Below are 27,389 nucleotides of genomic sequence, written 5' to 3' on the forward strand. Positions count from 1 at the left end.
AGGAAATCTCGGGTTAGGGGAGCTGAACCGAAATTGTATGCTTTTGATAAAAAATTGCATGATTTTGTTGAAGCTATGCCATGAATTTTGTGTTGCACACGAGGGAATTAGGGGCTGTGTGTTTTGGTGCTATTTTATTGAAACCCTTAACAAATTGTATGAGTATGATGAGTTTCTGCATTGTATATGTCGTTGATGATTCTAAAATGGATATTTTTAGGACTGTATTGGGTTTATACCTTGTGATCATTGGTTGTGCATTGTTTCCAAATGACTGGTATGAATTGGTATGCCAATTGTGCTTGTTTTTGTTGGTGCCTGTTTGCGTTACAGTGCAGAAGTTTGCAACTCTCACTCAAGCGAGCCAGGCTCGCCTAGGCGAGATTAACAGAGAGTTGCATCTGTGTCTGTTCAAGCATCTCGCTCGGGCGGGAAGTTTTGGTTTTGGGCGACAAACCATCTTGCTTAGGCGAGTGTGTCTCGCCTAAGCGAGAAATCGTGAAGATTTCGTGTTTTCTGCTTGAGTCTTTCACTCAGGCGGGGAAGTTTTGTTTTGAGCGAAGGAGCTTCTCGCTCAGGCAACCATTCCTTGCCTAAGCGAGGAATCATGGTGCGTTGGCTGTTTTGTTTAGCATGCCGCCTAGGCGAGGTGCATTAGTCCAGGGCGTAGGATGGTCTCGCCCAAACGAGAGGGAGCTCGCTCAAGCGAGAGTTCGTGGACTGATGATGCAAAGTGCTCGTGCAAGCGAGATAGGCGTGGGTGTTTGAGCGAATTCTTTTAGTCTATGCTGAGAAGAGTGGAGTTGTTTGTGTGTTCAAGGCAAGCAATAATACTATATCGGGTTGGTTTATGTACGATTTGTGATGCATGGTCTACAAGGCTTCTAAGATATCTCATAGGTGGGCTTGCTAGAGTTCCTTGAGTTGTGGCTCGGAACATATCCCTTGAGTTGTGGCTGGGGATAGGGGTTAAGCACGTGACATTCTATGGGTTGTGGCCCGGAATGACGTCCCTTGAGTTATGGCTTGGAATAGCGGATGAACACGAGGAACTCTTGAGTTGTGGCTCGGGTTGGCGAGTGTTGCTGGTGTGAGTGTGCTGGTTGTGGAAAGTACAAATGGGTCCAGATGAATTGCCCTCCTCAGTATTTAGGTGACGAGTTTGGTAGTCTTGGGACGTTATTGACTACGTTCGTATTGGGAACTCCACATGGCGTTACGGTGTGTGATCCGTAGCATGGTTTCCTGCATGTGCTCTATCGGTTGTGGCCGATAGGTGTGGCAGCAAGACATCTTGAGGTACTCACTAGAAGATGTAGAACACTGCTAACATGGTTGTGGCCATGTGGAAGGAAAGGATAAGTCTCTTGTGATGTGAGCTGATATCAACATGGTTGTGGCCATGTGGGGTGAAGGGAGGGAATTCTTTTTATGTGTTTTGTTATAAGGATATGAATGATATTTATATTTATATGTGCTTATTATATTAGCTCACCCTATCTGCTTGTGTTTGGCGATGATCGTGTACGCGGTACACGTGAGTAGAGGATATTACAACAAGAGCTGGTGAGACTTAGAGCCGAAGTGGGGCTAGTCGGGAATAAAAGATGTATCTGCAATTTTTAATGTTTTTGGTTTTCAGTGATTTGTAAACTTTCACTTTATCAGATTTTGGTTATGTATGGGAGTTTATAATTATATTTATGAATTGAGGTATTTCATTAAGTGCGTTTTAAAGTTTTAAATTACCTGTGACTTTGAGAAATGAGGTTTTAATAAATGAGGTTATTTATATTTTCTTTATAATATTATTTAAATCTGTAATATCCGGTAGGGATGTTACATGTTGGACCATAAGGCGTGATATTATAATCCTAGATGCATAGGAATTATCACGAAACATGAATTTGTTGATTTGGTTGTGCATTGGTTTGGTAATTGTGTGGTTGTGTGTTTGAACCTTAACTTATGCGAAATAGGTTCTTTTTGCCAAAAATCTTTTTGGTCATGAATGAGAATGATCAGAAAACCCTAGCCATCGTAGGGAGCACCTGGAAGGTTTGAGAAACCATAGTGTAATGGTCCTTGAATGGCCATTAAGCTATCTTTTTAATTTTCGTTTTTCGTGACATTAAGCATAGTTAAGGCATAGTTAAGAAGCCAATGGTGAGAAGAAAGTGAGTTTTTAGAATACCAATTCATGTGGGCTGCAAATGAGAGTCTTGAGAGCATTAGAACAGGAGTAAATAGAGAGTGGGGGGAGACTTTGCTGCAAGGGTCAGGAGAGGTATCAAAGTGGAGGCAATTCCTTTGGCGCAAGAAAGAATCCTCAAAGCACATTGGAGAAGGGAATTCTAGTTTGGGGAGCTGCACTTCATGCTTTAACCTTTACTTATATAATTGTGTAATGTATGAGATGCATTTGTGTGTTTTGTTTCTGCCAAGTTTATAGATTTTTCACGTTTTTGGAATTTTCCAGAAAGCACCTGGTGGCAATAAAGACCCGCAAGGCGACCCATGATATTTGAACTAAGATTCTGCCTAGAAACAGTCGGACGACAATGATGGCCCGCCAGGTGATACAAACTGGATTGGTTTTTTTTCTATGACTTTGTGGTTTCTGTTTGAACCTGCACCTTTAGTTTTGGGTAGTTTTATGTATGATGGATGAACCTTTGTTGAATACTGCATGTTTGAGTGCCTTTAAATTGACCAAAGTAGGTGGAATTACGTTGTTTTTTGTATTTTTCGCGTAGTAGGGACTGCCGAGCGGTGGTTTCCTACTACTAGGTGCTAGGTTTCTAGTTTTGTTTCACTAGGCGACAGGAACTAGTCGCTAGACGAATATATTTTTTCTAGTCTGCACAGTTTTTGTAAAAAATCGTTTCCTGGTTCGTTAATTATCAGATTTTGCAGAAATTTTGAAAAAGGGTTCATAACATGTTGCTCTTTAGTTTATACGGTGTGATCTTTGTTTAGATATTTGTAGTGGGAGATATATGATATGCATGATTGATGGTTTGGAAGTTTTTAAAGTGCATGATCATGTATGGATGATAAATTGTGAGCTTGGCATAATGCATGTGAAATTATTGCAAAATGAATAGATTGCTATTGTGTGATTCATATATATGAAATTATACCCATTGTGAGAAGGTTAAAATTGGATTGGTATGCGAGATTCAAGGGAATGTTACCACTACTGTTTGAGTTATTTTATAAATTTTAGTTTGGTGCATATTGGGTTATGATTTTGAGTTCCTCATAACATGAATGGTTTGTATTAACCAAGTATTAACATGGTATAAATGTATGAATCCTTGTGTAAAAAGATATGTGGTTGATTCTTATGACTTGTGGAATGTGCATTGAGTTTTGGTATATGTATCCACATGTTTTGGTGTTTTGGATGCAGGTAAGCTCTAGGAGAACACAACTCCAGGTGACACAAAGGATCTGCCAGGCGGCCTAGAGTACGAGTGCGCCTAGTGACACAAAGTGTGGCGCTAGGAGGTTCCGAGTGCAAAGGTGGATTGCGCAAGAGATTCTACACAACTTTGGTTGGAGGTCTTGAGGTGATGATTTACTGGGGGCCCAATGACGAGTGTAGCTTGTAGTGAAGTAACACGTGACCACTTGAGGTTGTAGTTTGGTGATTTTGGAAATCCAGTAAAGTGTGCAAGATCGTGGCCCATACGGATGAGTCCCGAAAGATTGCCCTCCTTGTAAGACCCGTAGAATTTAATTAATTAAATAAATAATTAATTAATAAATACGGGAGGGGTAATAATTATGACATTAAATTATGGTTGGTATGACGTGGAAAAGTGCTAGCTCATATGGTTGAGAGCACTTTGATTGTGTGAGAGGACTTGGGTTCGAGTCCTATGCATGATACTTTTGTGTTATTATTATTATTTCAATCTATGAAGGCATGCTCTATTATGATATGATATTTGAATTGTGATGGTTAGCATGAAACATAATTGGTTGAAATGGTTATGCACTTGAGTGGTAACAAAGGGGTCATGGGTTCAAACCTTGGAAATGCCAAATGGAAATTATGCTTGTTTTTATTTTGCTAATGGTGACTTTAGAGGGAAATGGGAAAGGTTAACAGAGGTCATGGGAAGCAGTACGGCCAAGGGGGGGGCTGCATTCCCATTCATGATGAGAGATGGAGGGTTATTAAAATGTAAATGAAATTAAATTCGTTTTAATATTTTAAGTAACCTAAAGTACTAGTTTAAAAGGAAAAAGTTGGAGTTGAGGCAAGGTTTTGGCAAGGCTGAACTTAGACTTAGAAAAACAGAGGCAAGGGTGAGTGAGAGGGGCTGACGTGAGGGAGTTGAAGGCAGAATTGAGGGAACCCAAGGTTGGACATTGGTGATCAAGGGAGAGCTTCATCAATTGTTCGAATTTAAGCTAAGGAACCAGGTTAGGGGAGCTTTTACGCGTTAACTTTATTTTAATTTGAATGGCATGCTAAATAGGGTAATTCATGCGTTGATTAATTTGATTCTGATTGGTATGCTGAAATTGGTATGATTATGTAGGATTTGTATATTCCATTTTTGAAGATTGTGATTCTGGGAAATTTCCAGAATTAGTCTGGTTGGTGGTGAACTGCCGCCAGACTATCTTTTCCTTCCTAGGCCAATTTAGGATTCCTATAGAGGAACCACCTGCCAGAAATAGGGTAAATTAGTCTCTTGGACCACTGTTGACCAAATCTTTGTCAGAGTTGACCAGTGTTGACTCGTTGACTGACCAGTGAGAGACTGCCACGTGTCTGGGTAGTCTCCCTCTCAAGCCAGAGTTCTCTTCCCGCAATTAGAGTTTGGCTGCCCTGAGGGTTGCCGCAAGGGGTGTTTCGCAGATTCTGTTTGGGGCCACTAGTTCTCTGATAGGTGACCCGTTCGACGTCTCGTTTATTCCTGTTGCGATGTATATCGACGATGGCACTGGAGGGAGCGTGGTCGACGCAGTGAATGGTGACGAGGCTGGTTCAAGAATGGTGGTTCAAGCAGCGGGATGCACGGAGAAGATGACGCTCACGAACTCCGACGAGTTGCAGCGACGTCGTAATGGTGTTGTCGAGCGCGGGCTGTCTTGGTGTAGCAGTGGTGGTTCGATGTGCGAGCGACGACGGGGCTGTTGTTAACGACGAGATCGCGACGGTGGTGGCGCGAGGGGAAGAGGCGAACTGCAGCGAGGCGTGGTGGTTGTTGCAGGCCGTGAGTGGTGCTGCAAATGGTGGATTTTCCGACGAGTGATGGTGCAGTGATGGAGGCGCGATGGTGGCGCGATGTAGGCCCGAGAGTTGCAGAAGATGGAGGTGTGATGGAGGCACGAGGAAGAAGACGCAGCGGCTGGAGTCACGGCGGCGCGGGAGTGGCAGGTTTGAGATGTTGGAGCGCGACGGTGGCGGCGTTCCAGCGCGAGCGCGACGTGGTGGCTGTAGTCTGGGAGGAGCGCGACGGGTGGCTGCATTCTGGCATGAGCTACGGTGGTCGGACGTGGTCGTGGCGGCTGCGGAGTGCGGCGGCTGCGGAGTGGGTTGGTGCATAAGAGAGAGAAGAAGGAGATTAGGGTTAGGGTTTTGGTTGTGTGAAGGAGAGAGAGTGATGAGGTGGCATGTGTTGATTGGTGATTTGAGTTAGTGGGGGATTGATGATGTGGCAAACTGCGAGTGGCTATTTTATTAAGTGAAGGATTGCCATGTGGCGAAATATGATGAATTAGATCTTAAGTGACATTAGGGGTGCAGTTTAGTGAAAAGGAGGGGTGCAAAGCAGAAATTTAAAGTTAAATTACAGAAAGGGGTGTAAACCTGAAAACAGGGGGTGCAGCTAGCTCTAGAAATATTTTATTTTAATAAAAGATATTCCATTTGGAAAAAGGGGTGTAAACATGAGAATTGGGGTTGCATTTAGTACCTGAACTATTTCTCCCAAAAATTCCTATTTTGGGACTTAATTTATGAATTAAAATATTCATTATTTATACCCTTGAGGACCTAAAATAAATTACACTTGCATTATTAAACTCAAAAATATCTAATAATAAATTTGATGCAACTAATATCAAATTTGTAAGCGCAAAAATAATATTAAATTCCCCAAAAGTTAATTATTGAATGTGAGCCAAGGTTCGACTCATCATAGCTTCCAAGCGGTCTGGAAGCGGCAGTGCCTGGCGGTACGTGTCCCTCGCCAGACGATTTTTACTGCATCAGTATTGGTGTTGTTGATTTCTGGATGCTTGAGAATTAAATGGTTGAATTCTAGGAAATGAATTAGAGTACCTAAAACCAGTAGTGTCACATTACTGGTGTAGCGCCTAGCGGTGTAGACTGTCCCGCCAGGCGGTGGTTGCAGACTTTGTGAGTTGAGGCGCTTGGCGCCTGGCGGTACGTGTCCCCCGCCAGGCGGTCTGGAAGCTGGCAGCGCCTGGCGGCACGTGTCCCCCGCCAGGCGATTCGCACTGCTGCAGCTTTGAACTTGGATTGTGTATGTGTGATCTACGTGGCGTCTAATGGTACTTTAAAGGTGGGGTTGCTGGAGTTCCTTGAGTTGTGGCTCGGAACGTATCCCTTGAGTTGTGGCTCGGGATAGGGGTTAAGCACGTGGTATTCCTTGAGTTGTGGCTCGGAATAGCATCTCTTGAGTTGTGGCTCGGGATGGCGGATGGACACGAGGAACCCTGGAGTTGTGGCTCGGGTTGGCGAGTGTTGCCGGTGTGAGTGTGCTGGTTGTGGCCAGTACGGATGGGTCCAGATGGATTGCCCTCCTCAGTTGTTGGCTGACGAGTTTGGTAGTCTTGGGACGATACGGACTATGTTCGTATATGGGAACTCTACCTGGCGTTGCGGTGTATGATCCGTAACATGTTTTCCCGCACGTGCTCTATCGGTTGTGGCCGATAGGTATGGCAGCAAGTCACCTTGAAGTAATCATCAGACGATGTAGAACACAATTAAACGTATTGGGAATCGGATTGCAGGAATAAAAATATAGGGTAATGTGGAAAGTTAAGTTAAGTGTTGTGATATGTATGCATGTTGATATATATATATGTTTATAGCTTTATATATATGTGATTTTATCTGCTAAGCTCACCCTATCTGCGTGTGTGTGGCGATGATCGTGTACGCGGTACACGGGAGCAGATGTTGGTGATGCAGGTGACTCTGGTGCAGCTTAGTCGCGGAGAGGGGATTGACTTGGGAAACTTTTATATGTATTTATTTGTTTTGAAAACAATTGTAAACCCTGATGGGTGACTTGATGACAATGTGGTTTTAGTTTTGTAATGGACGCTCTAAAATTTATCTGCTCAATTAATAAAGCTTTAAATTTTCCCGCGTTTTGGGAAAATGAGGTATCATTAAACACGCTATTTTATTTATTTATAAATTAGTAATATCTTGGCGGGATGTTACACTCCTCGGTATTAGCCGACGAGTTTGATAGTCTTGCGACAAATACGAATTGTGGTTCGTATTGACGAACTTCACTTGGTGTTGCGAATTGTAGTCCGTAACAAGATCATTCCCACGTGTGGACTATAGGTGGTGGCTTGTAGTCGAAGGGGCAAGTAGACACTCGTGGCGGCAAGTATCAACTTAAGGATATCAACAAAGGGTGTAGAATTAGGAGGCAGACAATGGAAGAAATAAATGTCAGGGTGTGAGGGTTGTAGTCCTCATAAGGGGTTAAGTTATCTTCAAAGGCTTTGGATGAATACCTTAAGGATGAACTTTGCTGGAGCATCCCTTGAGTTGTGGCTCGGGATGGAGGGTAAACACGTGGTATTCCTTTGTTGTGGCTCGAAATGGCATATGGTACCAGTATGAGTGTGCGAGTTGTGGCTCGTACGAATGGTCTCCACTTGATTGAACAGCCACGGGTTGTGGGTTGTGATGTTGTCAATCTTGTGTCGAGAGTATGAATTGTGGTTCGTATTGAGAACTTCATCTGGCGTTACGGAGTGTGGTCTGTAACATGTTATTCTCGCACATGTTTCTATAGGTTGTGGCTTGTAGATGGTGGAACCACGAGTTGTGGCTTGTGGCAGCAAATGATGTCTTAAGTTCATCATCAAAAGATGTAGAAGGTGGATAAATGTGGTGGTGGCCATGCTTTAGGGAAACATAGGATAGAGTTTCTCTTATGAGTGTGTGTACACTTGACTTGTGTTTATGTATATATTTTGTGTGGTTATATCACCTTATCTATTTGTGATTGGTGATGACCGTGGAATTCGTTACACAGGAACATATGATGTTACAGGTGGAGCTGGTGATGCTTAAAGGCGGAGAGAGGCTAGTAGGGGAACTTCTTTATGAATTGTTTTGGTTTACTCTTTTGTAAACATGGTTTATTATCAATTTGAAATTATGTAAAACTTTAAGTCGTGTTTTATGGTTTTTGAATTTTGAGGCATTTAATAAAGTTTAAACTTTCCCGCGTTTTGGGGAAGAGTTTATAATAAAGGCGAAATTTTGATTTTATTTTATTTAAAATTAGTAATATCCGACCGGGATGTTACACACAATGCTTCATTTGTGTCATAGCGGAGGTTTGGCGCGATTGGGATCTTAGGGAAAATATATGCAACCTCGCAAGGATGGTTCCCTAAACCTAATGATCAAGGTCACCAGAGCTATGGCCCTTTTCATAACATTTCCATAATAGTTGTGATGCAACTAGATGTGAAAATATGGCTAGGGTTCTCACGATAGCCAAACAAGAAATATGTCTCAAATGGCACTGCTACACATCCCTTTTTCTAATCTAAAGTACACTCAAACCCGGGTATAGGTCCCCTTTCATGATATGCATATAGTGCGTGTGTGAAGGGAGAAAACATGCACACCCATGTCCCCGCCTATAGAACAACCAAAATATTTTCGCAAGCAGGTATATAAATGTCATTTGTCCTAGGATTCAATATTAAGCATATCCAACAATTATTTTCAAATAGACAAAATATGAAAAACTATATAATTATCCTAAACATACAAGAAAGATAAGAATATACAAAAGCATATAAGAGACAAGAATATACAAAAAAGGTAAGAGGAAAGAAAACATAAAGAACACCACATCAAATTCACATATCTGATTAATGGCTTGACTCTCTAAATGTCCCTAATGAAGTTGCCATCTACCATATCCAAAATCGCGAGGGGATGGCTAACTCTAAAATAATTAAAATTTTGGGAGTCGTTACCATAGTTTATTTTGGAAAATCATGGAAAACCATAAAGATAAGACAAGTTTACAAAAAATGGATTTTGAGTTCGAGAGTCGATTACGCTGTAGGGAAGGTATTAGCATCCTATAACGCCCGCCCAAAGGTGGTACCTTTAACTCGATATACAAAGATGATGCAGTTTTCAAGGTGTTTAATTTTCCCCGAAACGAAATAATAAGAAAATAATATAGAAAAGAAACAAACATGTTTTTTTTGTTTTAGGTGTTAGCTTAAGTGTTGGAACTTAAAGTTTCTTTCCAAATCTCAATGTGATGACATTCACATTTCTCGAATTTTCCACATTCTATAAAAGCAACTTGTTTGAATTATGTGCCTGTGCTTAATTGAGTTTAGTAACCATCTGCCCCATTTGATTAGTCAAACTCTGAATTGAGGCCCTAATCTCTTGCTGGAATTGCATATTATGGATAGTCATCAACATCACCAATTACTCCAATGAAGTAGAAGATGAAGATGCAGCAAGACTTGGTGTGGTTGTAGGTGCAGGTGTAGTAGGGGTAACTTGTGTAGGCACAACACTTTCTTGTTGTTGAGGATGTGGCTGCACATTTTGAACTTGTTGGTTTTTTTGTTGTTGCTTCTGGTTGCCCCATCTTATATTGGGGTGATTCCTCCAACCAGGATTGTACCTATTTGTGAACAGATCATAGTTCTGCTGTTGTTGTTAAGACTTATTATTGTTTAAAATATTCACTGCATAGGCTTGAGGAGTATCAAAAGCTGTAGAAGTAATATCCTGTTGCAAGGCTGGGCAAGAATCTATGAAATGATCAACTGAATTTCAAATGCCATAAACTTTTGAAAGTGCAACTGTCAGATTTGGAGCAAGTTGGTTTACGAATGTGGTGGGAGCATTAATATTAGTCTCTAGCTTATTGGTGTGTTTGGGTTCTTGTACATTGTAGGAGTTTGTGAGGCTTATGACCATTCAAAATATGTAGTTTTAGTAAGAGACTAGGGTTTCCATTCAGAGTTTGACAAACTAGATGGGATAGATGGCCACTTAGCTCAATCAAGCACATGCTCAAAATTTTGAAAAGTTGCCTTCACAAATTGTGTAAAATCTGAAAAATGTGAGTGTCATCACCTTGAAGTCTGGGAAGCAGATTGAAGCTCCAACACCCATACCCATGCCTACACCTCAACCTACACTTGAGAAGGAAGTTGACCTTGTTGCACCAAAGAGGAAGCATAATGAACATGTAGTCGGTCCTTCCACCTTTAGTGCACACAATTATATCCCAAGCAAAAAGGTATCCCAAGCAAAAAGATGGAAGATGTGGATAAAGAAATATTGGATACCTTCAGGAAAGTGGAGGTGAACATACCACTTCTTGATGCAATAAAGTAGATTACGAAATATGCCAAATTTCTCAAAGAATTGTGCACACAAAACAGGAAACTCAAGGGCAATAAGAGGATCAACGTGGACAAAAATGTATCAACATTGATAGGTACATTTGTCCCTCAGATTCTTTAGAAATGTAAAGACCTAGGTTGGTGGAGCTCTTGCTGCGAAATGGATGAAAGCTCCATGAAGTAGACGTGATCCATGGAAGGGAGTGGAAGCAAGTGTTTAAGGCTCTTTCTAAGCATTGGTTTGGACTAAGGTGTTTGAAGGTTTAGCTTAAGAGAAAGCTAAGGGAAGGTGGCTAGAGGAGATGATTCAATCCTCTAGCAAAGGAGACTCTCAAATGCAATATGGTAGAGTACTCTCAACACTATGCTTCTATTGCAAAAATTCAAGAGTGTCTACAAATGAATGAAATTTATGAAGCCATTTACACATGAGAAATGAGAGCCATTGGATGGAGTGAGCCTTGATCTTGGCCCTTAGATCAAGCTTGGAGAAGGAGGCTTGATCTTGGCCATTGGATGATGCCTTGGAAAAGGAGGAAGCATTCCTAAGCCTTGGATGCTTTGGATCCATGAGGTGTAGGAAGAAGTGTTGACTTCCACTTAGTCCACCTTGGCTCTTTTGATAGCTCATGGCCAAATCTCCTATTGGGCTTAGTCAAGCCCAATTTTATCAATTGAACTACTCATTGTTTGACTTATTATTCTAGAAAGCAAAGCCTAAACAATAGGCCAATATTATTGTTATTCTATTGCTCTTTGAGACACCTCTTCAAATCTTCACATCTTCTTTGGCCCATGTGAAGAGTATGAGAAGCCCATGTGGGTTTAGGCCATCTTGAATGAAGCCCAATTTGATCTTTTTTTAGCATGCCCCTTGTTATTGGGCCTCTTGATGGGCTTGGGCTTGAAGGTGCATGTGGGCCATGTATTGGGCCTTGAGCATGATTTGGGCCTAGGCGTTGACCCAAGCTATAAGCCTTGTTGGGATCACATCACAGGTACATTCTGTGTTCCTTGCATCATATGTAATAATAAATTTGAAAATGCCATGCTTGATCTTTCTACCTTTAATTCCTTGCCTCTTTGACCTTTGCAACCTACGGGTATGGTCATTCAATTGATAAATAAAAGTGTTGCTCACCCTACAGGTTTTGTTGAGGATGTCTAGGTTCAAGTTGGTGAATTGATTTTCCCTGTTAGTTTTTCTATTCATGACATGGAAGAAAAAGGTTTTTTTTTTCAAATAACAAAACACAATCAATGATATCGTCCTAGTAAATAGGAATTTCCACAATTATTTTATCTCAAAATAACACATGCCAAAAGTTTTATTAAAAGAAGTTTTATTAGAAATAAAGATTGTCCAACTACTAAATGGTTTAAATCATCAAAACAAAACTTAAGACAAGGTCTTTCAAGTCCAAAACTCAAAAGATTAACTATTACATTTTATTTGAAGTAACATTTTCAAATCAAAAAGAAAAACTCCCAAAAGCATCCCTACGAGCTTCTCACAGCTAGGTTTCTCCAACTGTATCTGCATCAACATCTACTCTTGTATAACACAAGTTATACGATCATCGCAAGTGGAAACCACAACCACAAACATGCAAGGGTGAGCTAACCATGTAACATATTACATGACAATGTACATCAACATACAACTTACCTAGCATTTCCATAATATATCATAACACATCCAAGCTATCAACTATCACATGTTCTCAAAGCCACAACATGTAATCATCAACATATTACGATGAATGACATTATCTTATAATCAACCACCCAACAAATTCCCACATTGTTTATCACAGATGTTACTTCCCATTATTCTCACAGCAAGCCCAGACGAAGTATACAACTTCCCATTACTCATATCAAGAGCCCCAATGAGATACTCAATCTCTCATTACTCTTATCGAGACTCGGCTAAGTGCACAACTTTCCATTAGTCATATTAAGAGCTCTGACGAAGTGCACAACTTTCCATTACTCTTATCGAGAGCTCCAGCAAAGTGCACCTCCAGTACAATTTACATAAAGATACCTTTCATTACATCATATCCAAGTATACATGATAAGCTTGATAAATACTTGGTATTTAAGCTTAATAACCTTTCTTAATTGTCTTTATTTCATGTGTTTTGTGTTTATTTATTGGGAAGTTCATAAGTGTTATGTGTTTTATTTAGTTAGGAATATTTTTGTTTACTTGAGTCATTGTATAGGAAAATGGAAGATTAGAAAAGACTTCTAAGTTGTCTATCAGGACCATCTCACCTAGTGAGAAGTCTCTCTTGCCCAGCGAGATAGAGTAATTGCACTTAAGTTTAACGTACTTCTTGCCCAGCGAGAGATCAGGCTCGCCTAGCGAACATATAGTTTCTGGTTCGTTAAGTGTCGAGAATGAAACAAAATGAGGCAGTTCTTTGGTGTGGAAACATAGGGAAACTCAAAACTTCGGTCAATGGCACTTTTGGGACGAAACTACAACAAATTCTTCCATCTACTCATGCGAATTCATTAAATCCATATGTTCTAGATGATTAGGGGTAGTTAATCTCCATGTTCATTAGGATTGGATGTAATGAATTCATACTTTATGTAAATTTTCTATGCTATATATTATCTTTCATATTTAATTGTTTTATCTTAGTTATTAATGTGTGTGATGGAATGTCATGCTTTTTGTTGTTACCGAATAATTGGAAAATGAATTGGATCTAGACACAGATAGAAAACCTAAGAGTTATGGTTCTAGGGATAGACATCATCTCTTGGTCATTCTAGAAATGTGATCTTAATGCAAATTGTATGTTAAAATGGCTAAGGAATTAAAGTTTTAACATATGATTTAGAACTTATTTATAAGGAATTAGAGTAAGTATGTTTTTAATATGAATGTGAGTACGTTAGAGATATATATTGGTCATTCTCTTGGTCATCATGCAAGAGTTATGGTTTTAGGGATAGACATCATCTCTTAGTCATTCTAGAAATGTGATCTTAATGCAAATTGTATGTTAAAATGGCTAAGGAATTAAAGTTTTAACATATGATTTAGAACTTGCTTCTAAGGAATTAGAGTAAGTATGCTTTTAATATGAATGTGAGCACGTTATAGATATATATTGTGTAGTGTTAGATTAATTTGATTCATGAAATCCAATCCTAATGAAGCTTTTTACCGAATCATTTCTTTACTTTTATAACTAAATGCTTTTCTTTAGATTGAATTAAAAATGTTTTTCACAATTGCTACAATCAGTAAATAATCATAAACAGACAAACAAATGTAAATCCCTTGGGGGAAAACGACATTTGGACTTCAATTTTACTACTTGTAACGAATTGGTACACTTGCCAAAAAGTTAACAATACACTATCTCATCATGATCACACATCAATCCACATTCACATGATTATTCGCATTCATGATCAATAAACACAAAAGTACATCAAGGCCTCATCATCACATGTATCACAACACATTGAAATCATACAATCCTCATCATTATATTTAAGATGCATCATTCATCATGCCCAACATCCAATATACTACAAACAAAGTCTATCCTAATTTATCACAATAAAATATCAACATAATACAACCATGAAAAATCAGCTATCATGTGTAACATATATCTCCAACTACAGACATCCAAACTAAGATCACATCGTTCAAACTAAAGAACAACATGTTATGGACCAATTATTAGATTTTCAGCTCAACCCAACGGTTGACAAATTAGAAAATTCAATTTTACAAAAACTGGACACATTAGTAAACAGTGGCGCCCGGTGCCCATAACCTGGCACCCAGTGCATAGAAAGTCGAGACTCTGCGCCCAACTGCCCCAAAACCCAAGACTCAAGGCCTGGCGGATGGAAGCCAACACCTGACACCCCCTATGGTGCAAAATTACGCAAAATATCATTTTTTTCATGAACAAGGCACTTGTTTCACACATACCAAGCATCTAAAACATGCACAAAGCTTACCAACCATGTACTAGCATCTTTACTTAACTCAATAAATCACAATACACCATAAGTGCAAATTATCTCAATTAATCATGACACAATCTCATGAATTCTTATTACCACTAAATATTTTCTGCACCCAAAAATTTCCAAGATAAATTACACACACTGAAACCATATTCACTTCATAACCCTTTCCTTCAAATTGATCAAAAATTAACTCCAAAAAATTTCTACCTTAAATTCAATACCATACACAATAAAAAAAAAAATCCAATTTTTGTCATGCATCATTCCTCTAATTTTTCTTTAATAGAATTTTAAGAAAAACAAGAATTTCCAATATCAATGTGCCAAAATTCACAGTCATCAAATTACTACCATTAGCTTTAAGACCAACATACTCTATGAAGTTTCTTTTCATCTCTTTTAACCACAATTATCAACACGAAAAACACACTATAAGGAATCCAACCAACTTACCTCTCAATGGCCTCCCTCTATCACTACAAGAAAACTGTTTATTACCGACGGATAAATTTCGACGGATATAAATCCGTCGGTAATTTATTTTTTCTGACGGATTTATCGACGTATATTCTTTGCGAACATTACCGACGGATTGATCCGTCGGTAACATGTTTTTGAAATTTTTTTATTTACCAACGGAACTTAATCCTTTACCGACGGATTATGTTCGTCGTTAATTTCATCGCTGAAATTAAAATCGAATTTCACTCTACCCCAATTCAATTTCCCTGAAAACACGAAAACGAAGGTGCAGAGGGAGGAAGGTGCAGACAAGCGTGGTGGTGCGAGCGGTTCCGTCCAAGGCTTTTCCGATTCTAGGTTCTTCCTCGTGCCGGCGTGACATTGCGACAGTGAGTGTGCCCTGACTTTGCCGTGACGTTCGTGGGTGCGACGCAATTAACGACAGGGAGTTCTGTCTGCGTTCTCCGTCGAGGTCACCGGCGCAGTGGGGTGGTGTGGTGCAGAGCAACCCTTTTTCCGATTGGACTTTATCGGTGCGACGCTGCCACCGTGAGCATGCCCTGAGCCGTCCGTGACTTCGTCGGTGCGGTGAAATTGAATTCACGATCTCCGTCAGCGTTCTCCCTCGAAGTCATCGGCGTAGTGGTAATTGACACTCTTCCTTTGATTTCTTTATCTCTCTGCATATTCTCATTGTCGTTTTGTAATTGGTAAGGATTTTTTGGGGGACCACCGTGGTTGAAGCTTTGGATTGGGGGAGGCAGCAGCTATCAATTTTTTGGGTGCTTAAGCGCGAGTGTGAGCCATTGCAGGTATGAGCTTTTTCTCTTTCTCTTTGGAGCGATAATTGATTGATGTTATTTTTTATTTGTATGTTAATTTGATTATGTGTTTGAGCTGGTAGGCAGAGATGTGGTGTATTTTTTGTTTGTATGTTAATTTGATTATGTGTTTGAGCTGGTAGGCAGAGATGTGGTGGGGAGCAGAGTGTAAAGTGTGTGTTGAATGTGAAAGGTTAAATGTGCGTTTGAATTTTGAAATTTGGTTTAGAGTGCCCCCTCAAATTGTTTTTGTTTTGCAACATCTTGCAAGTAGGCTTTGGCCTCATGAGTGTAGTATATTTGGTGCTGCTTTACTAAAAATTTCCCTTCATCACTTGATGCTGGTTTTGTTACTGATTTATTATGTTGGTTTGCTCTTGATTACACTTCAATCATTCCCTCGCCTTTCCTTTACTTGAAAGGCATGAAGTCAAAAACGTACTAAATAATACATGAAATTTTAAGTGCAATTCTATACAAACAGTTGTAATCATAGTTTAACTAGGTTCTTTCGATTACGACAATGATGAGTTTCATAACTCTTCAAATATCTTACCCAATAAGTGAGATATATATTCCCACAATATGATACTTTTGGGAACATCTCACTGTTTTACATGGCCTTCCATGTTGGACTTAAGTAATAATAGGTTTATTACTTAATTCCCATGTTCTTTCACTATCACAAATGTAACACTGTCTATCTTTACCTTGTCACAGAACATGGGCGAAGTTCCCCGCCACCGTCGTTGGGTTTATGACCGTTGTTATAGTGGTAGGAGAGGCTTGAAGGAATCTTTTGTGATAGGAGTTGAAGAGTTTATCCAGACGGCTCGTCAAGGCTCATGTGCTGGTGGATCACAAGATATCATTGATGATCCTGCTGCAAATGATACGATTAGGACAAAGTGTTGGGTTGAGGTTGTCAGGGGTAAGAATAAAGGAAGAATATATGGGACAGGACAACTTGCAGGTGGAAGCAGTGGCATAAAGCCCCAATCTACTGCATCCACCTCCAGTGCTGAAAAAGTTACCTTCCTCAAACAACGACTGCAAGAAACTGATGAAAAACTAAAAGCAACTGATCAACGATTGCAAGAAAACGATCAAGCTTATGCAGAATTGAAAGGTCAATTTCAGTCGTTACAGAACATACTCCTAACACTTCTGCCTCCTGACCAACAAGTCCTTCGACAGGCTGTATCCAACCTAACACAGTCTCAACAACAGCCTGCACCTACCCAGCCTACAATAGTCCAACCAAGCACTGAGCAGCCCAACCAAGTGCAGCCCAACCCAATTCCAGACCTTGCAGACCCTGCTGATTGTGATGATGACTATGTAGATTATTAGAGTTTATGACTTATGACATTTATGTTTAAACTTAGTGTACATTTGACATTGTCTTTGCACCACAACTTATGTTTGATTGTTCATATTGAATTTGGAAGTTCCTTATTAGATATCTTGTATGAATTTATGTAGTCTATATGAGTTGATTGTAAATATGCAGGTCTGTACTGAATTGGCAGGTCTGCTAGTGTTGAATTGGCAGGTCTGCTTGTGTTGAATTGGTGTGGTAAATTAAATATTACAAGTGATTTTGCAGTCTTGGCGTATTTTATTGAAGGATTTACCGACGGATATATCCGTCGGTAATGTACAATCAAGTTACCGACGGATATATCCGTCGGTAATGTGCACAAGACAACTTTTTTATGATATCATTTCCGAAGGATTTACCGACGGAATCTTCCTTCGGTAACATTTACCGATGGATACTTGCCGTCGGAAATTATCGACGGGTACTGGCCGTCGGTAATTACCGACGGATAATTTCGTCGGTAATTTCTGACGGTCAGTATCCGTCGGTAAATATTACAGACTGGCCTTTTACCGACGGAATTTTGTTCGTCGTATTTTCGTCGATAAAACTAAATTACCGATGGATTTTTGGCTTTACGGACGGAATATGACTGTCGGTAATTACTGTTTTTTTTGTAGTGTATACCACACAAAAAAAATCACAATTCCAACAAATATAAGAATTCAATCATAACCATTGTCTCCACCATAACATCACAAGCTTGCAAGACAATAACAACATTTTTTTTTAATTCCAATGCACACCATTTTTTTAATTCCAATGCACACCGTTTTTTTTAATTCCAACACACACCATGAATTTATTCACACAACCTAACATAAATTTATCTTCTTTAAAAAAACCACTAACCCATATCAATTCTCCATTTGAAAAAGATAGAAAGCATTACTTTACCCCATAACCCATTACAAAAATGAAAAAAAAAAAACAAAAAATAGAATAAAGTATTTTCCCTTGCAATTCCATGGAGAAACCCACAACCCAATATAAGATCATATTTTTTCTATTACTCTAGCCAAGGTTCGAACACACAACCCCCCAAGACTCAAGCAACACTCCAAACCATATCAAGCATCATGTATTTCCATTCATTCAACACGCACATCATTATAATAAAATCCACGCATTCAATGCATTCAAGAAAAACCAAATAAATTATAAACATGCCAAATAAAATATAAGTCATCATGACATATAAGTTACACCCAAAAACACACATAAGCACCTCCACACAATTATATAATTGTACTTAAAAATATAATTGCCCCAAATGCACACATTAGGAATCAAACCATTGACCACTAACTTATGACAAGGCTCTAGCCAACTATGTTACTCTTCATTTTTGTTTATGACCTTATGTATTAATTCAATTAATATTCCTCACATCCAATTATCACCTTAGAAACATAATTATTTTTCATGGGTCTTACAGTTGCGACAACATTCTTTGCTTCGCGTTTTCACCTAAGGTAAGTTTGTGGTATGTTTAACCCAAATGCATGTTGCTTGGCTACTTTGGACCAATTATTTCTCGTTTTCACTGATTATTTATGTGCATTGGTGTGTTTTTGAATTCCTTTAAGTGGCATGTTGTCCTCCGTTCTCCATTGTCAGCGACGACTCCTCCACAACAGCGGTGACTCCTTCACAATAGCGGCAAGGATGCTTGAGGTGCTTAGTTCCCTCCAACTTCGTTCAAGGTTTGGATTTGTACCAAATATTGGTTGTGGTTTATATTCGTTGATGTTTGGTATGTCTTGATTTGTATGTGATTTTGGTTATGATTCTCCTTATTTTATTTAGGTTTAATTAGTCAGATGGTTTCCACTCTTGTTCGGATGTGTCAGTTTGGTATCCGCTTTTAAAAACGTGTCAATTACATTCCAACTTCTGAAAAAAAAATGTTTCAATTAGGTCCTTTTCCAAAAAAAATAAAAATCATTAACATTGTTAACAATGTGCCACATGTCAATTTGTGATTTTTTTAAATTTTTTTAACTTTTTTTTTAATTTTTAATTTTTTTTAAAATTGTCATATGTCAAGTTCCTAGTGTAACACGCGGCACTATCAGTGCCACGTGGCAAGGTACTATCATGTGTCAATATCACTACCAAGTGTTATTCTTTTGATTTCAATTTAATCCCTACATATGTCTTTTTGTTTCAATTTAGTCTTGACATATATCTCTTTGTTTCAATTTAGTGATTCAAAGGCCTAAAATATCGAACCTTAAAAGCCTTTTTGGTGTTAGTGAGTCCACACGAGCATTAGTTAGGTTTAATTATGTGATAACTTTAAACTTGCATATGTATTTAGAACTACTTTCTTTTTGTTTTTATGTTGGATAACGTATTACACTACTTTTTATTACATTATATATTATAGTTTATTGTTATTTAATATAATTAATATGTAGCATTTATAAGTTGGTAGAAAGTTGAATATGAACAGGTTGATTTATCCACCGGTTCAACCATTGATTTAGTCACTTTAGCCATGATTAAGTCATTGATTTAGCCACTGATATTATTTTAATTAAATTAAAAAACATATCTATTTGTGACAAAATTAGCGATCGAAAACCATTTCATTAAACTAAAATATGTCCCTATTAGCGACCGAAAGTTTGGTTGCTAAATTGGTCTCTAATACTTTAAGGTGACCAAATTTATAGTGACCAATTAACGACTATAATTTCAGTGGCTAATTATTTTATGACTAGGATTTTTGTCACTATTTATTTTTTGTGGTCAATTCAGTGGATAAGGGTGTCAACCACCAATTTTACCCTTTCAGCCACCGATTTCGTCAATGGCTAAATTTTTTTTTCTTGTAGTGTGTGAATGCTGAAAGGAGCAAAGTTCAAACCAAGCATGAGCTCAATAATAAAAAGAAAGTAGATATCCTAAAAAGAACCAGTTGGTTCATAATTGAAGTCTTGAATAATGATGTTGAAGATTCAAATTGAAGAAATGAATCAAGTTATTCAATATCAAGAAGATTATAAATGAAGAGTTGTGATTCTAATTATCAATGCTAGCTAAAGCAACAATTATATAATGGATATAGAGTCATACGAGAAGAATACGAACAAGAAAATAGAGAAAGAATGAGGTGCTGAGAAATTGTCATATCAATAGTGTTTAGAGAGATATTGGGTTGAGAACTTGAATATTGTAAAATTCTTCACTGAGTGAAGTTATAACCTATGAGTTGTATTGTACCACTCTTGTTGTGAGAGTATTATCTAATTATTTATTGTAATTGAGAATTCATGATCTCAGAAAAGATTGAGAAAGGTACATGGAGAGATTGTTACTCGGTGTAACCTATAGTGATTTATATTCTTGTACTTGGAGAAGTTAAAACTTGTGTAACTTGAAAATAGTGATACTCTTATTAATCAAAGGTGTTAATTAGTGAAATTTTTTAAGTTGATTGCTTAAAAGACTAGATGTAATTTTATATATAAGTGAATCCGTATAAATATGTTGTGCTTCTTCTTCTTGTCTTTATACTTTTAATTTAATTAATTAATTTGTTTACTTTTATATATTTGTGTGTAGATTTTGAATTTATTGTTAAACGTAATTCATCCTCTTCAAAGTGACATCACACCATTGTTGTTATTTTATACTGTACCTACTTCTTTTGCTATATTTATCCCTATATAAGTCATATAACTCATTTACTAGATTCCTATAGGATCTAATAATCAAAACGCCTACTATTTCCCTCATTTCGACCACTACAATATAGCAGTTGCATCTTCCTTCCATCACTTCACTTTCAATCTCATAATATTGAAGTTGCAAGATTTATTTATAGATTAAGATTCTAATTATTTTAGTAATATCAAATAAAAATGCACCACTTTGACAAAATTTGCGAAAGGAAAAGAAAAGAAAAGAAAAACAAGAATGAACCGCGCAATGTATATCGGTTGGTCGGTCTAGAACATGGATTCGTTACCATGTGTCATGCTCTGGGTGCTCTTCAGCGCCACCTGTTTCTCAAAACTCTGAATCATCATCTGTTTCCATCTGACAAGTGTAAATTCCTCTCTCTCGTGTCTTCTCTTCTAGTATCCGAAGAAACATCGATTGGGACATATATATATTCCAAGTCTCAACCCAAAATCAAACCATCCAACACGAGAAAACGTACAATCCATTCTCTTCAATTAAAATATAAAGTTGTAAAGTCGAATCACCATGAGCCAGGAGCAGCCGAAGAGGCCTCAAGCGGAGAAAGATCCAATCAAATACGGCGACGTTTTCGACGTCTCCGGCGATTTGGCATCCCAAACCATCGCGCCAAAAGACGCAGCTCTCATGCAAGCTAAAGAGCACCAAATATTAGGCCAAACTCAAAAGGGAGGCCCCGCCTCCGTAATGCAATCCGCGGCCGCCGTTAACGTCCGCGACGGCAACGTCGGTCGTGGCGAACTCTCCGGCGTGGCAAGGGAGCAAGGCGTTAGCGTCTTGGAAGGCAAAGTGGATGGCCAACGCGTCATCACTGAGTCGGTGGGAGGACACGTGGTGGGGCAGTTCGTTGAGCCCGAGATTCCGATGGAAACCCCGAGCACCGCGCTTGAGCGAGACGCCATAACCATCGGAGAGGCGCTGGAAGCAGCTGCGGTGGCCGGAGCGGGGGACAAGCCAGTGGATGAAAGCGACGCCGCCGCAATACAAGTGGCCGAAATGAGAGCCACCGGGAAGAACGAGACAAAGAGTGGGGGGTTGGGCGCCAGGGCCCAGTCTGCAGCCACACGTAACACACGCACTGTGCCTCAGTCCGACAAGACAACCTTGTCTGATGTCTTAACAGTAATTAACCTGTCTTATCTCTTTTCTTTCTCAACAAGAGAAATGAGACATTAACTGTTACTGTGAATGTAGGATGCGAGGGAGAAACTGCAAGGTGATAAAGCGGTGACGCGAGAAGATGCAGAGGGAGTGATTGGAGCTGAGCTGAGGAACAACTTGGACATGAAAACTACCCCTGGTGGGGTCGCTGCGTCCATGGCTGCAGCAGCCACCATTAATCAAAACAGTTAAGTTTCTTAAATACTAGTATCTCTTTTTACCTTGTGTCAGAATATTATGGTAGATTTTCATGATAGTGTTAAACGTGCAGGAAATAAGGGATGATACATGAAGATCTTACATATATGCCGGAGTTTCAAGTTACTGAGTTTTAACACTTTTTAGTTTGATCACTTTTTTATGTTTCACTTTCTCTTTGGTACTTTTGTGTACTCGGACTCTCCTACTTTAATGGTAGTTGTTTCTTTTTTTCTACCAAAAACATTGCCTCATTGTCCATGGAGAGGGAGTGTGATTTTGGGCTGAATAGGCCCATATCTAAGTTTCTATGATAAAGACCAAAGCCCTATATGGTCAGTGGGCTGCCGAAATAAAATGAAGAAGCACTTTCTAACAAAAAAGACACGAGTAATTAACAGTTAAGATAAATTAATTAATATTTTGATTAATCTTCCTATTTCTTATCTTAAAATACATTTTATAGCATATATATTTTAAAGATAACATTTACTAAAATATTTTTTGATATTTTCTTTATGTTTATGTATCTTTTCATTTCAATATATTCTTCTTCTAATACTGAGAATGTAACATGCTCAAATATATTTTTAATATTTTAAAATTTTCGATTTTCTTATATTACCATACTTTAAAGTCAAGCTAAAAGGCACAAACTTTAATTTTCAAAATTTAAACTCAAAATGGCATCATATATCATCGAGCGGACTCACTTTCTTTTTTTACGAGCTAAACTCTAATCCAGACTTGTTTGAACAAAGGGTACACAACTATTGTCTTCTGCTCAACTTTTAATATTTGGTAATTCAATATAATAAAAGAAAGTTGAATGTGGTAAAAGAAAACCTAGTTTAATGGATTTTACGCTAACTAGGTGCAAACCTGTCTAAAAAATATTTATATTCGAGACAAGGGCTAAAGTCGAGTACTTGATGATATTGTTTTGGCCATAATTGTTCAATAATTCAATCTAATGTCCGACAGAAGCACGCCCTATGATTTATTTGATGATTAACTTGTGGATTATTTTATATTTTCTATAAATTAATTTGAAGACAACTTATATTAAAGAATTTAATAGTGAGAACGTTAAAAAAATCGTTTTTTCTTCTTCCACGTGAAATCCATGATTGTTTTTTAGCATAATCCTTGTCCACGTTGAGGTTGAGGGGACGTAACAAGGAAAAAGAAAGAATAAACATAGCTTTTGGAGTGAATAAGCATTTGAATTTACGAATTTGTATGGATTGAGTTGCTGATGAATAAAATAGCATGTGCAGTCAAATACCGAAGTTAGAAAAAAAAGCATATCTTTCTGGTAAAGCCTTTAATGCATGCATGGCAGGCAGAGACAGATGATGAATCCAACACATCATGGCATGCTATTTCTATCCAACGACACTGACATACCCACGTTGAGTCTGCTCTAAGTGGGACACCATCATCGACATACATAAACATTCAAACTAAGATCAATTTATCTAATCAAAAAACAACACACTGAGTTTACGAAAAAACAAACGAAACAAAACAATGTCAACCTGTGAATCCATGCAAGGACACTCTGTGAATCTTGTTATGTTTAAATGTTGATTGCAATCTTGGGGTATCTTGCTAAACTATTTTTCAAAATCCGAGTGTTCGATGCTAGCTAGCTAGCACGGAGCAAGTACATGCTTCAAGAGTTGAGTTGTTGATGCTGCAAATCATATGATTCTGCACAACTAATGATTCTTCTCCACCAGTCTTAGACTGTTAAGGGTGTCGGTTTCGTACCGATATTATATATATAAATTTATATGCAGACACAGTAGAACACTATTGGTGCATCACTGAGTTGGTAAGTGTGCATGTGGACAAATGCAATTAAGGTGGCATGCACTTCATATACTGTTACACAGCTCATTCTCATGTATATGTTTGGGATTTGGGATTGAGTAAGACTCATGAAGACCCTTGTCACTCACTTCATTTGTGAATGCTCAATTTTTTTCTTTTTAACCGATGTGAGATTAGATTCTAATGCTCAGTTTTGAGTTTATATAGGAGATTTGAAGTTATAAAGAATGTATTTTAAAGAAATTAAAAGAATGCATCGTGCTTATGTCTAGAAATAAATAAACATAAGTTATTGTTGTTGTACAATCATGAGGATACATAATATAACTCAATTTTGATATTTGGCGGAGCATGTGTTAAGGTGGGCGATAATTCAAGTTAATTAAATGAAATGAAACATTAGAGATTGTTGAGTTCTAAATTCCTTTTTAAAAGCATTTTTCTGGCCACTTTCACTATTTTTCATTTCGAGATGATAAAAAAATGACTTTTAGCTACTAACAAATTTTTGTTGTCTTAGTATATCATTTTATTATTAAAACTATTGTATTGAATCTGGTTCAACTTGGATTTAATTTTAAATGTAAGTCTAATCTTGCATCTATGTCTTTATCGGTACAATAATCCATCAGATTTTAAAAACCTTTAATAAAACACAACTTGATTACTATAACTTATTTTAAAGGAGTAATGTTTCACAGTCACACCTGCCTCGTTAATTTTATCAATGAAAATGCTTTTTAAAGGTTAAGCAATAAGGCATGTTTCTTGTACAACTGTTATTGTGATGGACGACATTAAATAATTAACTATATAAAATAAAAGTATAAATAATTATTGAATTATATTAATATAATTTGATTTTTAGTTATTTAAGGGTAGAAGGAAGAGCGCATTTTTTGTATGGTGTGTGTGAGAAGCAAATTTGGCAAGGTGAAGAGCGGTGTGTTTGAATATTTGGAAAGGAAGAAGCCGTTGGTGTTGGGAATTTGGTCCTTGTCTTTTTCTTTTCCTCGTTATTAAGCAGGACGCACGTTTAGATTGAGTTGCTTCTGCACCTCTGCTACTTCCACTTCACTCAACAGTGTGTAACGTACCTGAATGATTGGAATTATTATAGCACCCACACACACTCTTGCCATCACCATTTTTACACCAACATTACAATTTAGATTCCTTCTCTTCACCGCTTTTTTTATTCAATATTCCGATGTTATACTATTTAACCAAAATTAAACAATGTAATGAAAGATTATTCAAAATATTTATTCATATTTATTTATGTGACTCTTTATATTTGTAATTGTTAAAGTATAATTCTGTTTAATAATTGTTTTCGGTATGAAAGAGAACTTAAATGTAATATATTAAATATCTCAAGAAAAATAAATGAAAGAAGATAATAAAAAGGGAGATCAATTCAATTTCCAAATTATCTTCGTATTATCCTAAATTTTATACTAGTGTTCATGCAAGAAACAATAATATGATATTATGAGACTTCAATCTTATTTTACCCTAACTTAGGAATCTCTTGGATAGATGCTCTTGAGTCTTATTTGACTTGTCTTCACACTTCTGATTGGGTAGAACACTTTGAAGGTTACTTGCAGAAAGGACTTCAATGATCAAGTCAGCAAAAACTCTCAAAGTCAAATATCAGTTTGCAGTATTAATGAATTGTGTACCTTTAATTGTTGGGGTCCACCTGTATTTATAGAACATTAATCACAATTTTACCTTGCTTATGGGTTGGGCCTCTATTGGGCTCGCATGGACCTGATTAAGGCCTAGACATCAAGTTCATGACTTGATTCTGGGAGCTCAGCTGTTATATCCTATGTTTGGAGTAGGCGCTCCTTATTCGTATGTAACCACTATGTATGTGTCTTTTTTCCTTATAGTTAACAATGATTTATTCAGAGCAGTACTATAGGTAAGCGGCTAGGGCCGAATACTAGTTCATGCTAGTCCTATCTGCTTGGTATACCATATTATTGTTTCTGCATGAATAACTACAAAATATTGCAATTATAGAATACCACCAACAAAATTTATCAGTGTTGTAGGTTATTACAACCACAAAAAAAACAGAGTAAAACAACGACAAATCCTTCAAGATCCCACTACACAATTTATGGCAATGTCCAAATCCTTTATTTGTAGGAGAAAATATGAATTTTGGACTACAAAGATCGAAACTTTAATTACATTTTTATGTCTTACATTATGTTTGGATGAGTATATTTAACAATTTCAAAAGATTAAAATATATAGTATTTAAAATGAATTGCCCTCAAACTCAAAAAGCCAAACCACAAGGCTCGTGTCGCCTGGCAGTAAGGGAGGCCCGCCTAGCGGGTCTTCAACGCCAATAGATGTTTCTTGGCATTTCATGCACCATACTTTATAATTTTGTATCACACAATCATGCATGCATGCAAAACAATTAAATAATAAAATTAACCCATTAATGCCATACATTATAGGACTCAAACTTAAGTTCCCTCAATGCCACTCCACACATTCAACCACTTAAGCTACCAATACTCCTTGCCATAATTTCCCGCATTAATTACCATAAAGATTCCATTGCATTTATATTAAATATATATTTATTTATTTATTTAATTTTTTCAGGTCTTACATTTTTTTAGCATAATTATTCACTTCGATTTAAGAATCAAGAATGAATAATATTTTCTTCAAAAAAAAGTAGTTATTGTGGTGAAAATGACAAATAACAAAAGTTTTTCAGTGTATTAACTATGAGAGAGAACTCAACTTGATGGCTAGAAAAGAAAATGATTCTTGTATTTGGCATAAGAGACTAGGGCACTTAAATTACAATGTTTTTATGTTGCTTTCTCAAAAGAATATGGTGTTTTAGCTACCAAGGATTGAGAAGAAAAATATATTGTGTATGAAGGATGCATCCATGGAAACATCATTGACAATCATTCCGAGAAAGGAAGGAAAAAGAAAAGTCATTCACCAAATCAGCCTCAAAATCTTGCAATTTGAAAACTTGTTCAACTTCAATCACTTTATTGACATGTGACATTTCATCAACTCGATATGACACTTCCAATTCTACATCATCATATTCTATATGACCTCTAGCTTCGCATTGATTGCAACACACCAACCAC

General features: G+C 37.8%; 1 protein-coding gene across 2 annotated transcripts; it reads left to right on the forward strand.

The window, feature by feature from the left end:
* Positions 1–21,458: 21,458 nt before the first annotated feature.
* On the forward strand, positions 21,459–22,681 carry LOC114190852 (late embryogenesis abundant protein D-34-like). Of its 2 annotated transcripts, XM_085675702.1 has the most exons (3): positions 21,460–22,161; positions 22,234–22,387; positions 22,472–22,681. In XM_085675702.1, the coding sequence occupies exons 1-3, from the start codon at positions 21,547–21,549 to the stop codon at positions 22,483–22,485; spliced, it is 783 nt and encodes a 260-aa protein (XP_085531828.1). In that variant the 5' UTR covers positions 21,460–21,546; the 3' UTR covers positions 22,486–22,681. The 2 variants fall into 2 exon arrangements, with proteins under 2 accessions (XP_085531829.1, XP_085531828.1); XM_085675703.1 differs by lacking the exon at positions 22,472–22,681 and having other exon boundaries at positions 21,459–22,161; positions 22,234–22,392.
* Positions 22,682–27,389: the final 4,708 nt, after the last annotated feature.

Source organism: Vigna unguiculata, chromosome 7 (genome assembly GCF_037176805.1).
Source record: "Vigna unguiculata cultivar grain cowpea cultivar isolate G323 ecotype 2 chromosome 7, ASM3717680v1, whole genome shotgun sequence".
In the NCBI taxonomy this organism is placed as follows: Eukaryota; Viridiplantae; Streptophyta; class Magnoliopsida; order Fabales; family Fabaceae; genus Vigna; species Vigna unguiculata.